At 42.0% G+C, this 15440-nt stretch overlaps 3 protein-coding genes across 3 annotated transcripts; all 3 read left to right on the top strand.

The window, feature by feature from the left end:
* The first annotated feature begins 2502 nt into the window (after window positions 1-2502).
* On the top strand, window positions 2503-6057 carry LOC103710104 (actin-2-like). Its single transcript, XM_008795720.4, has 5 exons — window positions 2503-2656; window positions 4093-4163; window positions 4266-4659; window positions 4745-5358; window positions 5563-6057. The coding sequence occupies exons 2-5, from the start codon at window positions 4104-4106 to the stop codon at window positions 5626-5628; spliced, it is 1134 nt and encodes a 377-aa protein (XP_008793942.1). The 5' UTR covers window positions 2503-2656; window positions 4093-4103; the 3' UTR covers window positions 5629-6057.
* Window positions 6058-8180: 2123 nt separating this feature from the next.
* Window positions 8181-8893, top strand: LOC103710103 (histone H3.2). Its single transcript, XM_008795718.4, has one exon. It carries the CDS (start codon window positions 8263-8265, stop codon window positions 8671-8673), a length of 411 nt encoding a protein of 136 aa, XP_008793940.1. The 5' UTR covers window positions 8181-8262; the 3' UTR covers window positions 8674-8893.
* Window positions 8894-9522: 629 nt separating this feature from the next.
* On the top strand, window positions 9523-15437 carry LOC103710102 (fructose-1,6-bisphosphatase, cytosolic). The gene is made up of 12 exons (XM_039115968.1): window positions 9523-9972; window positions 10731-10778; window positions 10900-10974; window positions 11080-11141; window positions 11236-11302; window positions 11754-11867; window positions 12071-12157; window positions 12456-12527; window positions 12606-12670; window positions 13169-13255; window positions 13392-13467; window positions 15165-15437. Exons 1-12 carry the CDS (start codon window positions 9814-9816, stop codon window positions 15276-15278), a joined length of 1026 nt encoding a protein of 341 aa, XP_038971896.1. The 5' UTR covers window positions 9523-9813; the 3' UTR covers window positions 15279-15437.
* The last annotated feature ends 3 nt before the right edge of the window (window positions 15438-15440 follow it).

The following is a 15440-nucleotide window of genomic DNA, read 5'->3' as shown; positions in this document are numbered from 1 at the left end:
AAGTCCGCTTGTAGGGGGCTCCGGTTGAACTGGAGCCGGAGGAGGCGGTGCCGTTGGGATGCCCCTGGGCTGCAGGCTTTGGACAGCGGTAGCGAGGGCCTGCACCTGTTGCACCAGGGCATCAAACTGCTCCGGCCGAACTTGATGAACTGACTCAGCCGGAGGTGGTGAGTTTCGGACGGAATGCTCAGGGCTGGGTGGAGGACGTCGAGAGGCGTTGGAAGCCCCTTTGCTTCTTAGCTTCATGGCAGCGAACTCGGGCCCTTCCTCTAGCGCCAACTGTTGCTGGAAATTGGACCCGGGGGCCGCCGCGAAGCCGGAGAAGGAGGAGCTCCGCCGCGGGGAGGGCGGACGGCGGTGCGCCGGCCGGCTGCGTCCTCCTGTGCCCTCCTGGGGGGTGTGAGAGAGCGGAGAGGAGAGTGCGTCCTGTCCTGTCCCGTCCTGCAAAAAAGCCGGTGGCCGGGCTCCCCGGCGCCGGCCCTCCGATGCTTAAGTCAGAGGGGGCAAATATGTGGAGAGAGCAAGCCAGAGAGTGAAGAAGATGAAGAGGATATTGTGCTCAATTGTGTCTGTGCTGTTTACTTGTGTTCCGATCCTCCCCTTCTTTCCTCCCAGGCTCCCTTTTATAGAGGAATTTTATGTTGCCCGGGAGGTGACAGGGAGTTTGTCCTCTTTTGTAATAATTGGGCACGATTTGGCCCATTAATGGCGTAGTGGAATATGAGGCCGAATCAGACCGGAACCAGGGCGTTGTCACGGTCGATCGGACCTGTTGGAGTGGTTGAACCGCCGGCCGTGGTAGGCCCGGGGTCCATGGATGGTAAGTGCATTTATTACCGAGTGAACCGGTGGTCAGGGAGAGCCATACGCTTTGATGGTTCAGTGATCCGGAGATCGTCTTGAGCCGTGTTCATTAAATGACTGAGTGCATCGGAGACTTGAGGGGGTCTCATGCATTAATGGCAGGTCGTGCTAAATACCTGTGGAGATCTTATGCCTTGACGGCTTGGAGATAGCGGCAGGTTGTAGTGGAGTTGTCAAGTCCCTCAGGGGGTTAGGCAGGGGTTGAACATTTGGTCAAGGCAATCGGCTCGGCAGGGGTGCCGAGCCGAGCTGGTCGCCCAATGGGGCGCCCTGTGGCGGGGTCGCTTCTAATGCTTCTGGTCGGCGCCCTTTGGTCGAGCGCCTTCTAGCCGAGCGCCTTTATTTCGCGCTCTTTCCTCTCTGGTCAGCGCCCTCTAATCGAGCGCTTTTCTGGTCGGCATCCTCTGGTCGGCTCTTTCTAGCCGAGCACCCCTCTGGTTGGTGCTCTCTGGTCGGCACCCTTTGGCCGAGCGCCTTTCCGGCCGGCGCTTTTTGGCCGAGCGCCTCCGTGGCGGTATGACTTGGGGTTTTTCCCTCAACAATAACCATCCGAGCTTTTCTATCACATGCATTGCATGTGCCATTATTGAAATGTATATTAAAATTGAGATTTTGGAAGATGATTCTTCCATCTAGTTCTTTTAGATTATAGTTAATCTTAAAATAAATACGGGCTCTTTGTGTTGCTTTGGTCTAATCAAGCTTAATTAGATATCAATTTCAAGCATGAACTCTTAGGTCAAACTCGGTATTTCCATCATTTTGAGCTCCATTCTAGCTCGATATCAATCTATGCTGAACAAGAGCCTCACCGATCGGCTTAATAACCCTAATTTTAATTAAAATTAATTTGAGATCGAACTAAGCCTAGTTCGAACTTAATCACAACCTAATTAAAACTTGATTTCTATTCTTTCAAATCCACATTAATATTTAAAATTAGACATAAGAACAAATAAATTATAAAGGTTAAATAATTTATTATCTTTATGATATATACAAGCCTTTGCTCGAACCCAGCTCGAGCTGATCAATCCGCTCGGACAGACCTACTTGCATTCTCTAAACATGTAAACTCTTCGGATTACTAAAAATAGTAATTTAAAAAAAAATCAGGAATTTAGAGTTGCATAACTAAACAAAAATATCTGCCCCCCGAGGGACCCGAAACATCTTAACGTTTTCGGCGCCGATAGAGCCGAGCCGAGCCGAGCCGAACTCGGGGTTTCCAGCAGTTGTTGGTTGGCGTGAACGCACGCCTGCTGATGCCGACCCGCACGTCTCCCTCCAATGCTGACGTGTCCAAACCCTTTCCGACAACCACCGAAAGTTTTCATCCGACGGCTAATTTCGACACCGGACCATCCGACGGTCTACCGTCAACGGTCCAGGTCATCGCCTGCCGCTTTTCCACCCTCATGGTACGAATAGATTCCTTCCCCCTCGACGACCGCCCCATCTCCTCCGCCCAGAACACCAAACACGGAAAATCCCATCCGCAGCGCCACCAGCGTCCCCCACGTACCCACGCCACGCCAGCTGTCGCAAAACAGGGTGGGCTCGACAGTATCAAATCCACCTGTCAGTCGGAGGATGGGTGGATCTGTTTTCAAAATTTAAGTCGGCTACTATACATAAGAGCTCTTCATTTCTTCGACTGCTCTTCCTCTCTCGCCTCCTTGCTCCGGTTCTCTCTACTGCAACTCTCTCTTCTCCTCTGCGTTTGGAAAGCGGAGGAAGTCGAAGGGGGAAGCCCGGCCTCGACATCTTCTTTGCTTTTCCTCGAAGAAAGGTAAGAAGCTTTTCCACTTCTTGATATCTTTATGATCTCTGATCTCCTGATTATATGCGTGGATTTGAGTTGATCTGTAGATTTTTGAGGGTTTGATCGGTGATCGGCGATCATGGTGCGGGTTTTGTAGGGAGATCTGTGGATTCTAGACCGTAATATGATGGTTTGTTGGGATTTAAGAGGAGCTTCTGGCTTTGTTGTTCTTTTGAGCTCTGGAGTGGGGGATTCTATTTGTTTTGGGGGTTTATGGCTGAATCCGGGGTTTCTTTGGCTTCTTTCTCTCGTTTAAGATGACCGGAAGTTAGATCTAAAAGATATTTTGGTACAAATAGTGGATGATATATTTTGATGTTATGATCAGCGTAGGAAAGAGGTTTTTGGTAGCTTTAGATTCTTTTTTAATCTTTTCTCTTTTTTTTTTTTTCCAATTTTACATGCTTTGATCATATGTTTGATGTTTTGGTGGCTTGATCTGGCATTGTAACTTGTCTTCTTTTATGCATGCATGTGAAATTTTTCATTGATCCACTAAGATATTGTGTTACATACTTACGATTTGCCACCTTTTGATTTTAATTGTCTTTCCTTTTAACTTTCTTCTAGCAGTTTTATTGGGAAAAAACATGTAAAAGCTGACATGGTAGTTTGTGAATTCTTTCCGCAGCGTGCTTTCTTAGTCTAATAAAGTTTTACATGCTTGTTATTTGGTTTGTTTTCGCAAGGTGTTTGATTTCTTTCTTTTCTTAGAATATAATATAAGTCTCATAGAATCTCATGATTTAATTGTTATAATGGATAGTTGATGGTTAGATTGAACATCAGTACATCAAAATTTGATAGATTTAATTGTTTTTGCCCTATACCATGTCAAACTAAATGCAAAACGGCCATTTTCGATGTGGTTTTGAGTTTTTTCATCTCCTAATCGCTTCCACTGGGCTTCCCATGCCTAGTAGTATGAAAGAATACTGATCACAAAATCAAAAATAAGGACCCAATTTTGTAATAGCATAAAAGACTTTAGGTATTGGTGCCCTTAGATTTACTGCTGGCATGGTATGTGCATGGCACTGCCCTGAAACCAAAAAAAGAAAAGGAAGGAAGAATTATAAGTATAAACACTCTTTAATTAAAAATTGAAGAAAGAGTTAAATAGGTGCCATGCTAATGTGTGCTGGCATTGGTATGGTTATGGTAAGGCCAGCGCTTGAAATCATGATACTGGGAAAGATGTCATTTTTTATCATCTTTATCAGGGAAAGTAGAAATCCCTTTTTAACATATTTATATATGTGTTCTGGAGCATCCGTACCAACTACAATTACGAAATTTGCCGCAACTCCTGTCTTTGGGAGTTTAAAAGTTGAAACTGAAGAGGTTACTTATCATGGGCAAGGCTACTGTTTAAGATAAATGACTTGCTTTTTTATTGGCAGAACTTTAGAAAATGGCTGAGGCCGAGGATATCCAACCTCTTGTATGTGACAATGGTACCGGAATGGTCAAGGTTAGTTATCTAATCTCATATATCCCGCTAAAGTTAGCAACACTTGTTTTTGACGGTCTCTGAATGAGGATATTTATGTTTGTCGACTGTTGTATGTTACAGGCCGGATTTGCTGGTGATGATGCACCTAGGGCAGTATTTCCCAGCATTGTAGGCCGACCTCGTCACACTGGTGTCATGGTGGGCATGGGCCAAAAGGATGCATATGTTGGTGATGAGGCCCAGTCTAAAAGGGGTATCCTCACCTTGAAATACCCCATTGAGCATGGTATTGTTACTAACTGGGATGACATGGAGAAGATCTGGCATCACACTTTCTACAATGAGCTCCGTGTGGCCCCCGAGGAGCACCCTGTGCTTCTCACTGAAGCTCCTCTCAACCCCAAGGCGAACAGAGAGAAGATGACCCAAATCATGTTTGAAACATTCAATGTACCAGCCATGTATGTCGCAATCCAGGCTGTTCTTTCGCTATACGCCAGTGGTCGTACGACTGGTATGCATCAGCATGAGTTTGGTCTGAATCGAATCATTTATATCCATGTACATGCCAACTGAATTGGTCACACTCTTCTAAACAGGTATTGTGCTCGACTCTGGTGATGGCGTGACACACACTGTCCCAATTTATGAGGGCTTTGCCCTTCCTCATGCCATCCTTCGTTTGGATCTTGCTGGCCGTGATCTCACTGATGCCTTGATGAAGATCCTTACTGAGAGAGGCTATTCTTTCACCACTACTGCAGAACGTGAAATTGTTAGGGACATAAAGGAGAAGCTTGGTTATGTTGCCCTCGATTACGAGCAGGAGTTAGAGACTGCCAAGAGCAGCTCTACTGTGGAAAAGAGTTATGAGCTGCCTGATGGGCAGGTCATCACCATTGGTGCGGAGAGGTTCAGGTGCCCAGAGGTTCTCTTCCAGCCATCCCTGATTGGTATGGAAGCTGCTGGAATCCATGAAACCACCTACAATTCCATCATGAAGTGCGACGTGGATATCAGGAAGGACTTGTATGGTAACATCGTGCTCAGTGGAGGATCAACCATGTTCCCTGGTATTGCTGATCGGATGAGCAAGGAAATATCGGCCCTTGCTCCAAGCAGCATGAAGATCAAAGTTGTTGCTCCACCTGAACGGAAGTATTCCGTTTGGATTGGTGGTTCCATCCTTGCATCCCTCAGCACCTTCCAGCAGGTAAGATGCTTATAAGTTGCTTCCTTTCTCAGCACTCTTTTTTTCTTTTCGTCTCAATAAACACACTAGATCTTCAGATGCATCACCCATCTAGTTCTGATGATGATGAACTTCCGATTACCGTTTTTTTTTTTGTGGCAAGCAATGGCTTCTGGTATCTGATTCGCAGCTTTGTAATCACCTGACTTGTGTTAAAATTCACAGATGTGGATTTCAAAGGAAGAGTATGATGAATGCGGTCCCGCAATCGTGCACAGGAAGTGCTTCTGAGTTCCAGGTTTGATTAGTCATTTCCAGGCAATTTTCGAGTCCCAGGTCATATAGGATTGCTGGGTTGAGATGTGGCTTTACTAGTAATATGGCAGTATTTTCTCGAGTCGTGTGTGAATTTTGCCAGCCATTTGTGGAGTGAAGAAGGTTTTTTTTTTTTTTTTCAAAAAAAAAAGAAGAGAAGGAAGAGCAGTCTCTCTCTCTTCTTATCCGCGTCAGCTATATGGTAGATTATAAAGTCTGGTAGTTTTTCTTGAATTTTCTCTTGGTTCATGGATTAGTAATAGCAGTTGGAATGTTGTTTGTTTTATTTGATTTGTTGGTACTATACTGTATGAGAAAATTTGATTTTGTCTCAGCTCGAGACGGATAAACTTCATCTTGTATATTTACAGTCGTGCTTGCTAGTCATTTCTTATTACCTTGTTATGCTGTTTGAAATATTTCTTTCATTTTCTTTTTCTATTTTGAACTTTTGAATCGTGATGATAATTTTTGATCGCCTCTATATGCAAAATTAAAAGATATTGAGGTGGAACCCACATATTAAAGTTTCTCTTTTAAAGTCCTCTTTTCATATATTCTCTTTGAGTGTGCTTCAAACTTAGAGAAGAAATTGGCATATGCATGGTCACCAACTGCGAAAGCTTGTCTTGCAAGTATGGCCGAACTTTACATTTAAACGACCAGTCTGAGATCGAAAGTCCAGCTAACTCTAGTCGTCCTGAACAATCAGGGAGTTGGATGTTAAGGGGAATTAAATCTTTATTTGTTTAAATCCCTTTTGCGATGGGCTTGTATGCATTAAGAAGTTTGAGGACGGAAGGTGATGCTAGATGGGTCAGCCTTGTAAGGGGATGTGGTTGGAAATGCAAAAGAATAGGGAACGGGTAGAGGATACAATGGGAGGCAGCCATGTAGGTGGGTAGGAGGTGCCGAGAATTAGCAGGGGAGAGGGGAGCTGTTTGTGATTGTAGGGTTGCAAATTTGGTTTCATAGCAGTCTCATTTGAGCTTGGTTCGGCTAAGGGAGGGGCAGATCATATACATCTTAGACTAAATCCAGAAGTTCATCTTGATTTGGCAAAAAAAACTCGTTCAATCTCAGTTCGCATGACAAAAGTCTCTAGTTTTAGCACTCGCCATCAGGCTTGGCCACAACGCTTGATGAGTTCTTTTATAAGAGTTGGAGCTCAAGCACCTTATGATCCAACTTTGCCCGGTTTTATGCCCCGAGGAGCCGTTGGTCAGGGTAGCGGAAGATTGCTGCTAAAGTGGAGGATTTCTATGGTGGAAAGGTGGTGGTGGATGAGGGCAATTTATGACTTGCGAACATCTTCTTTCTGATTTATTGAAGGTTTAATATAGCGATTATTGTATGCTGTACTACTCTATACAGTGCGTATTGGAGTACTAATATTGTACCAAAATAGTATTGGTGTGGATTTGTTGCCGAGATTGTGAGTATTGGAGTATTAATATTGTACCAAGATGGTAGTGGTGTGGATTTGTTGCCAAGATTGTGTGCTTTGATGTTATTATAATGGTTAAATAATTTGGTTCAGAAGATGACCTAGCATTAATACCGTTGCAACTTAGAAATGATGAAATTTTTTTGTGGAACTACTCTCCTTGCACGTTAGCTAGTCTGCTTACTTTGGTAAATGACTTCTTTATTTTTGAAGTTTAGCTTGAGGGAGATTTCTCTATTATTGTTGCCTGGATAAAGGGTGAATCTGATGGTTTCCATCAATATCTTAAAGATATCAAAAGGGTTGTCTCCTTTCTTTAGCTTTTTCATGTGTCTCGTATTTTCAGCAAAAAATAATCAAATTGCCGATCAACATTTTTTGAACCTATTTGTTGGTTTCGAACCTCCCTGATCTATGTTTTGACGAGACCTTATCCAATCTAGGTTTCATTATGTTCCATGAATTCAATGAGCAAACAATTAAGGGGACTCATGCCGAGCTCCATGAGAATGTTGTTAGAAACATTACTTGGAAAATAGATCTAATAAATCAGAAAACATGCATTTCTTTATTAAACTTATTTTTTGAATAATATTCCTAATAATGTTTGGACAAATTGCACCCGATCTAAAGATTCAAAGAAGCGGTTTTGGTTTCAGATTTCAGACAAGCTTCGTTCAAAGCTCAAGCAAGATCCCAAAAAAAAATCAGGAAATACAAATCTGATGCAATTTCCAGTGCAAGTCCAACATTTTGGATATTGCGTTTCGGTTGGATAGTGTTACTTCCACTGGCACACCGAGTCCTCCCATCGCTATCGCATAGACGGTCCGTGATCCGCTTACAATTACTATGATTAACGGACGGGAAGATTGTTGGCGTTTTGGTAATTCGAAGCGCAGACTGGAGGGACGCAAAAGACCAACACGGATCGCAATCCGTGTGCTTCCTCCAAACGAGATCCTAACCGTTCAGTCTAACCCAATCCGACGCTCCATACCGATGCGCGCCCAAATTTCCCCAAATTGCAGGCTCCCCGGTGCCGCCTCTGCGCAATCTTATCTATTTAAACCCCCTCTCCCTCCCCTCCTTCTTCGCCCATCCGATCTCCAAATCCCTCCGCTTCCTTCGATTCCCAAACCCTAGCCTTCCATCCTTTCTCGATGGCCCGAACGAAGCAGACCGCCCGCAAGTCCACCGGCGGGAAGGCCCCCCGGAAGCAGCTGGCGACCAAGGCAGCCCGGAAGTCGGCTCCGGCCACCGGCGGCGTGAAGAAGCCCCACCGCTTCCGTCCCGGAACGGTGGCGCTGCGGGAGATCCGCAAGTACCAGAAGAGCACGGAGCTCCTCATCCGCAAGCTTCCTTTCCAGCGCCTGGTCCGCGAGATCGCTCAGGACTTCAAGACCGACCTCCGCTTCCAGAGTTCGGCCGTCGCCGCCCTCCAGGAAGCAGCGGAGGCCTACCTCGTGGGGCTCTTCGAGGACACTAATCTCTGCGCCATCCACGCCAAAAGGGTTACCATTATGCCCAAGGACATTCAGCTCGCCCGTCGGATCAGGGGTGAGAGGGCTTGAGCACCGTCTGATTCGTATGCTGGCTTGGTTTCCAGCGTTCCATTGTTCCAGCCTCGCTATCTTTCTTAGTTTCTATCTCTCTCTTTTTTTTCTTTTTTAAAGAAAAATCTTTATTAGGGCTCGATGGAGTGGTGATTGAATGTAGAAAGAAGATTGGGAAGCTGTATTCTGGATGGTATTTACGTTGGTGAAGGTTTTATTATGTGCTGCCTATTTCATACTTCTTTCTTGGTTGGTCTTGTGCTTGTTATTTCTTCTTCTTCTTTTTTTTTTTTTCATTTTTTTAAAAAAAATTAAATGTCCCGCGCTGTTGTATTTGGTTTACGTGGAGATTCAAGGGCTATATCGCCATCGATGCACTTTAAACGCTTGAACTCTCAAGTCCGTATAAATTATCTCATCATCCATGCAGTAAAATTCTAATCTTGTCACCTCCAACTCTAAATTGTTACATTTTGGATCTAGACATAATTTATTGCGTCTTAGATTTGGCCGTGATATGCCGTGCTACTGTAAAGTATTTTAATACAAAGTCTGTAACAACTATAATTATTTTGTGTAACAAAACAAGTTTTATTAATTTTATTTCATCTCAATAAAAAGTAGCTACAGAGTATCTGAGGCCAGAATCCTTTTCTAATCTTCTTCCAGAGATGACAAGGCTGTCGGACTTGCACATCCGGGACATGCAAGTAAGTATTCCTATTCCATATCTAAACCATATCCCCCGAATATCCCCCTTGCAGCAGCATATCCTATCCACCCTTTAACGCGAACGTCGTATCATGCGCCCGCGTGCGTGTTTGTGGCTATACGTCCCGTTGGGTTTGAGGCCGGCTGCTACCAGAAGACAAAATCCCGCGCAACCTCCGAGCCGTCGTCGCACGCAGAGCTTGGCGAGAGGGCGAGCGAGCGTTATCCTCGCAGCAACCACGAGGCCGGAGTCACGGTGGAGAGGCCACGTGGCGTCGAAGCTTCGATCGCTCAGCGGATAGGCCTATCTATCTCCTCTCCCCTTGATCTCTTATCCTCCCGCTCTGTGTCTCTCCCGCTCTCCTTCTCTTATAAACAAGGTTCCAATTCATCTCTTCTACGCCGCAAGCGAGAGAGAAGGAGAGAACAGCAAGCAACCCGGGGATCATGGATCACGCGGCGGATGCGCTTCGGACGGATCTGATGACGATAACACGGCACGTGCTGAACGAGCAGACCAAGCACGCGGAGTCACGGGGGGACTTCACCATCCTCCTTAGCCACATCGTCCTCGGCTGCAAGTTCGTCTGCTCCGCCGTCAACAAGGTCCTTTCTCTCTTCCATTCTTCTTCTTCTTCTTCTTCTTTCCTCTCTCTTTCCCCTTTCTTCTGATTGTGAGATGATATATGATTCTTCTTCTTCGGCGTCTGAATTAATTTTGATGATTGCTAGGGGCCGGGCTTGATTTCCAATTATGCTCTCTCGCTTCCAAACAAATCTGTTTTTGATGTTGTCAAAATGTTAGAATTTTCTCTCGCTTGGTGAGTTGAGTTAAGCAAAAGAAGTATCCATTTCTTTTTCTTTTAGATTTCTTTCTTACCTTCTTCTTTATATATATATATATATTTCTTTGGGCAGAGTAAATTAGTGGTTACGGTGACCCCTCCCACATTCCTTAGACGAGGTCTCTTTGTTCTCTGAAATGCGAATTTTATTGGAAAAATTAAGAAAATTCTTTCCCGACTGTAGCTGTAATTCACTTTATGGGTGAATTCTGTAAGCAAAATTGCTCCTTTTTTAGAGAGATCGATTATGTTCGCAAATGGCAATCACTTAAAAGTACGAGCTAAACTTCCTTTGAGAAAGAGAATTGTCGCACATATCTATCCATTTATTTCGGGTGTTAGTGGGGAATGAAATGATTATTGGAAGGTTGCAGTTTCGGAACAAATAGGTTGCAAAAGACTTGGAATGACTTTTGATAAAATTTTTATCGAGTTGTTCTGAATTTCATTGATTTGAGGAAATTATAGTTGATTGATGCCATTTCTTTCCATCTCATATTCTTGTCACTCTCTCAACAGGCTGGCCTTGCTAAGCTCATTGGACTTGCTGGAGAGACGAATGTCCAGGCAAGCTCCCATTGAATTCGAACCCGATACTTCGAGTTTACAGTTGAAAACAAGAAAATATGAAAAGAAAAAAACAGAAAGAACTTTCAGAGTATTCAGAGGACGACTATCTTGATTTCAGGGTGAAGAGCAAAAGAAACTGGATGTGCTTTCAAATGAAGTCTTTGTCAAAGCTTTGATAAGCAGTGGCCGTACAGTAAGTCTCAAAAGCTTTATTTGTTGCATTATAAAGCTTTGAGAGGACTATTGCACATTTTGGCATGCGATGCATAATATTATGTTTCTGAGCTATCCTCTGCAGTGTATTCTTGTTTCAGAAGAGGATGAGGAGGCAACGTTTGTGGATCCAGCACTGCGTGGAAAGTGTGTACTGATTGCCTCTGCTCTTGGGTGCTCCCTATCGACTTATCTGGACTCTTGCTAATATACAACTTTCGTGTTCTCCTCAATAGCGCAGATACTGTGTTGTCTTTGATCCACTGGATGGTTCCTCTAACATAGATTGTGGTGTTTCCATTGGAACGGTAAGCTTTAGTTGATTTGCTTATTATGGTCGTGTAATCAAAATCCTAAAAATGCATTATTTGAATCCTGTAAAACATGTATGTTGTTGGAAATGTTCGCGTTTTTCACTATAGTCTTGTGAACAAATTACACTTGGTTCGTTAATTGCCAATCATTGGGTCTACGTTATGTGAAGTTCAATCCTCTTTTTATGGGCTCATCAAAGCAACCCATATGGCTGAAGAAAGTAGCTGCTAAAAGTAGGAAGGAATTATCGAGAATCCTGATTTCATTAAGCATGAAATGTCTTTTCCTGAACCTAAAATTGAGGTTGCATGATTGTTTACTAGCCTTTGTGTCAACAGGAAACATCATAATTGGTTTTCAATTAACCTTTCATTTTATGTCCTGCTCTGATAACTATTCCATTTTTTTGTTTAAATTTATTACTACTACTGTTTCTGTCCGCAGATTTTTGGGATTTACATGGTTAAAGATAAGAATGAAGTGACTATAAATAATGTATTGCAACCGGGGAAGAATATGCTGGCAGCTGGTTATTGCATGTATGGAAGTTCTTGCACGGTAAGCTGATCATCATCTTTCTTGTAAATCCCTCTTTTTTCGAATAATCTTAGCTCATTCTTGATATCTGTAACATTATGAAACATGGCTTATTTTGATTATTTTTCTACTCAGAAGCTAGTTTCTTAAGAGGAAATGTCTAGTTCAGCTTAAGCTTGCCCCGCTTACAATGTCATAATCACCTTGTAATTTTTACATTGCAGCTTGTATTGTCCTCTGGAAATGGTGTCAATGGTTTCACACTAGATCCATCTCTTGGAGAGTTCATACTGACTCATCCAAACATAAAGGTTTGAGTTGTTCGATAATCTTGTCTATCAAGTGATAATAAACTTCTTACTTAGCTCTTGCTTTCTTGATGGCCACAAGCCACCTTATTGGGCAGGCTAAATTTTCATTTGTTTACTGTAAAGTTATTGTGGCATTTTTTTATTTGTTATAATGTTTTTAGCAATTCATTATCTAGTTTATTTATGCTATACTAATTGTACCACTACATATACATGCTTATATTAGTTCTAGGCAAGCATATCTTTTTGGCCATGTTATATCATCATAGTTCATGTGGTATCCCTTCTTTTAATGTAGATACCAAAGAAAGGCAAAATATATTCAGTGAATGAAGGAAATGCCAAAAACTGGGATGGACCTACAGCAAAGTATGCATGATTCAACATGTTTACTTTAATTTGTTAAAGATTAGATGCTGAATTTTTTATCATTCATTAATTTCTAGGTTTTGTTGAGAAATGCAAATTTCCTAAGGATGGTTCCTCACCAAAATCTCTGAGATATATTGGAAGGTATCTGGATGATGGGCATTACTTATGCTTTGTATCTGGAGTTTCTCTTATCTTGATTAGAGCTACTTTGCTCTCTCTGCATTACCCTAATACTGTTATAAGAAATCTTGGTTCTTACATACTATAATAGATATCAAAGAATCAAGTTCCAATGATGATTCCAGAATTTCTCTTTATATAGAGTTGCATTGCTTTAACACTTTTGCATTCCATATTTGATTTGGTGACTATTAACTCTATTATAGGTAGATGTGAGTTTGCAATATGGTTCAATTTTTGATGCATTTTCTCTAAATTTCTTGTTGATGGTTCTAAAGTTTGATTTCATTTTTGTTGCAGAAACATGATATTTGATATGTCGATCCTTCTATTTATTAATTTACATTATATATGCCATAGATTTTGAATATGATATATAATAGCTACCTGTTTCTTACTAAAAAGAAGCTGTTTCTCCATCTTTTTTCATTTCTTGGGTGGTTCCTCCATGGTCTACAGCATGGTTGCTGATGTTCATCGCACCCTTCTTTATGGAGGCATCTTTTTGTATCCTGCAGATAAGAAGAGTCCAACTGGAAAACTACGGTATGTATGTATTTGTATGTAAGCCAGCATTCTTCGTACCCATTCACGACTAGTGGTTATGCATCGTACCCATGCACAAACAATTATATCTGCTTCTGAAAATATGTTGCTGAATTTGTTGCATTTTGTATAATAGCGTTCTGTATGAGGTGTTCCCCATGTCATTCTTGATGGAACAAGCTGGTGGTCAAGCTTTTACAGGAACGCAGCGGGTATGAAGAATTTGCTCCCTGGCTGTTTTATTTTCATATCTATCATGATGCCCCATATTTAACTGAAGCTTTCTACACTCAATAAATATGTGTTATTTTGTTTATAAGCACTCTTTTTCCAATTCATCTTCTCAGTCATTTCCACCCATTTTGAGAACAAATTTTCTCGAGTCTTTGATTTCTTAGGGCTTCATCTCCATTAGTGCCAAAAACCTTGCATGGGCAGGCCATTTTTATTGGTTTTCCCATAAATTATCATTCCACCGGTGCTTCATGGCAATCCAAGTATTCTCACAAGTCCACTCAACATATCTTTCACTAGGAGTAGCAGTCAATGGGTTGGTTCAGGTTTAAGTTGCCTGAGCTGAACCTGAGATGCCACCATCCTGTTTGCCCAGCATCGGTCATGCTAACCCATTTAATTGGTCTAAGCCTGTCTGTTTTGGGGCTTTTTATTGCATGGGTTGTCTGTTTATTTTTTCACACCTTCTGGTTTAGTAGTAATACAAGTCATCTCAAAAAAAATTTAGTTAGCTCAAATAAACAAAAAATCTATTTTGGCAATTAATAGCTAAACAGTTTAACACCACACATATTACCAATCTTTTTCCATCGATTCGTTCTTTAAATTATGAACTAGTAGATCGATATCTAATGGTTTATATCACTCGACCACATAAAACTATAATTAATATATATATCTTTAAAAAATATCCCCCATGACCTTATGGGTTAAGGTGTCGTTGCTGGAACCCGACTAGACCAGCTGACAGGTCAGGGTTGGCTGACCCAAACCCAATGGATGAGGCTGGAAGGGATGGGTACTGATCGGATCAGGTTGGGTAAACATATCCGGGCTGAGATTGCCACCCCTAGACCTTCACGCCACTGTCATCTTATGTACACAGTCTCCTTGTTGTCTTGGATCTTCCTTGAATGCGTTAGGCATTCTAATAGTGATCAAGCAATCCATGTAATACCATTTATGAGGATCTCTATGGACAATGTGTCTAAGTAGATGGAGTAAAAGTGATAGAACACTCGAGGACAACAAATTGAATGACAATTTTGGATTGTCAAAGAAAGTAAAGCAAGACAGTTGCTAGAGCACAAAACAAACACCAGATGGAGCATTTAGCCACATAGGCATTTAGTTACCTTGAATACTAGACTGTTTCAGATGTACTGTCATTTTCATCTTACAAAAATCATATATATTTATTCTAGTTTTGCAGTAATTCACATTTTACCTTTTGTAAATAAGAAATCAACCTTTTTTGGTACAAACAAATTTTGACAGCCGTGGAGGGCAAGCATAAACAAAACATGCAATGCCTTCAGAAAGAGATGCAGAGACATCACTTTTAAGTTTTGACTTTATTTATTTTCTTTTTGAAAAGAAGAGCTATTGTTCTTGACCAATATAAAGAATTTGTGTGGACTGCCTCCAGTGATTAAATAATGCTTGGTTTTGGGTCTGTCATAATGTTTTGCATTTCATTCATGGTAGAGCAGTAGTGGATTTCATTTCGATATTGAGTTCACATTTCTCCTGTGGATAATACCCTCATTTTGCTCATCATATTGATACTTGTCAGGCTTGGAAAAGTTCTATTCCCATTTGATTTCCCATTCAGCTTAGAACAAATCATCAGCTAATGCCTTGGACAGCTAATTTCGAATCATCATTTATGCAGGCCCTTGACTTGGTTCCAACCAAGATTCATCAGAGGTCTCCCATATTTCTTGGCAGCTATGATGATGTTGAGGAAATTAAATCACTTTATGCTGCTGAAGAGTGCAATGCCTGATCTAGAGATGCTTCCTTGCTTGCATATCAAATTCCAACAATCTTCTATATTGTTATTATAACCAGTTCTCTTGTCCATTAGGAGGCAAGGCATGATACTTTTCTAAGCCTTTCATAACAAGCTTATTAATTTAATCAATTCAGTGATAAATTTTATTTTTGT

Source organism: Phoenix dactylifera, unplaced genomic scaffold (genome assembly GCF_009389715.1).
Source record: "Phoenix dactylifera cultivar Barhee BC4 unplaced genomic scaffold, palm_55x_up_171113_PBpolish2nd_filt_p 000046F, whole genome shotgun sequence".
In the NCBI taxonomy this organism is placed as follows: domain Eukaryota; kingdom Viridiplantae; phylum Streptophyta; class Magnoliopsida; order Arecales; family Arecaceae; genus Phoenix; species Phoenix dactylifera.
The sequence above is the reverse complement of the archived record's forward strand: the minus strand, read 5'-3'. Positions and strand labels throughout refer to the sequence as shown.

Bases quoted from the DNA above. Each gene is read 5' to 3' on its own strand.
- LOC103710103 (XM_008795718.4), top strand. From the start codon at position 8,263: ATGGCCCGAACGAAGCAGACCGCCCGCAAGTCCACCGGCGGGAAGGCC.
- LOC103710104 (XM_008795720.4), top strand. From the start codon at position 4,104: ATGGCTGAGGCCGAGGATATCCAACCTCTTGTATGTGACAATGGTACC. The intron at 4,164-4,265 runs GTTAGTTATCTA...TGTATGTTACAG, and splicing joins ATGGTACCGGAATGGTCAAG to GCCGGATTTGCTGGTGATGA. The intron at 4,660-4,744 runs GTATGCATCAGC...TCTTCTAAACAG, and splicing joins CGCCAGTGGTCGTACGACTG to GTATTGTGCTCGACTCTGGT.
- LOC103710102 (XM_039115968.1), top strand. From the start codon at position 9,814: ATGGATCACGCGGCGGATGCGCTTCGGACGGATCTGATGACGATAACA. The intron at 9,973-10,730 runs GTCCTTTCTCTC...CTCTCTCAACAG, and splicing joins TCTGCTCCGCCGTCAACAAG to GCTGGCCTTGCTAAGCTCAT. The intron at 11,868-12,070 runs GTAAGCTGATCA...TTTACATTGCAG, and splicing joins TGTATGGAAGTTCTTGCACG to CTTGTATTGTCCTCTGGAAA.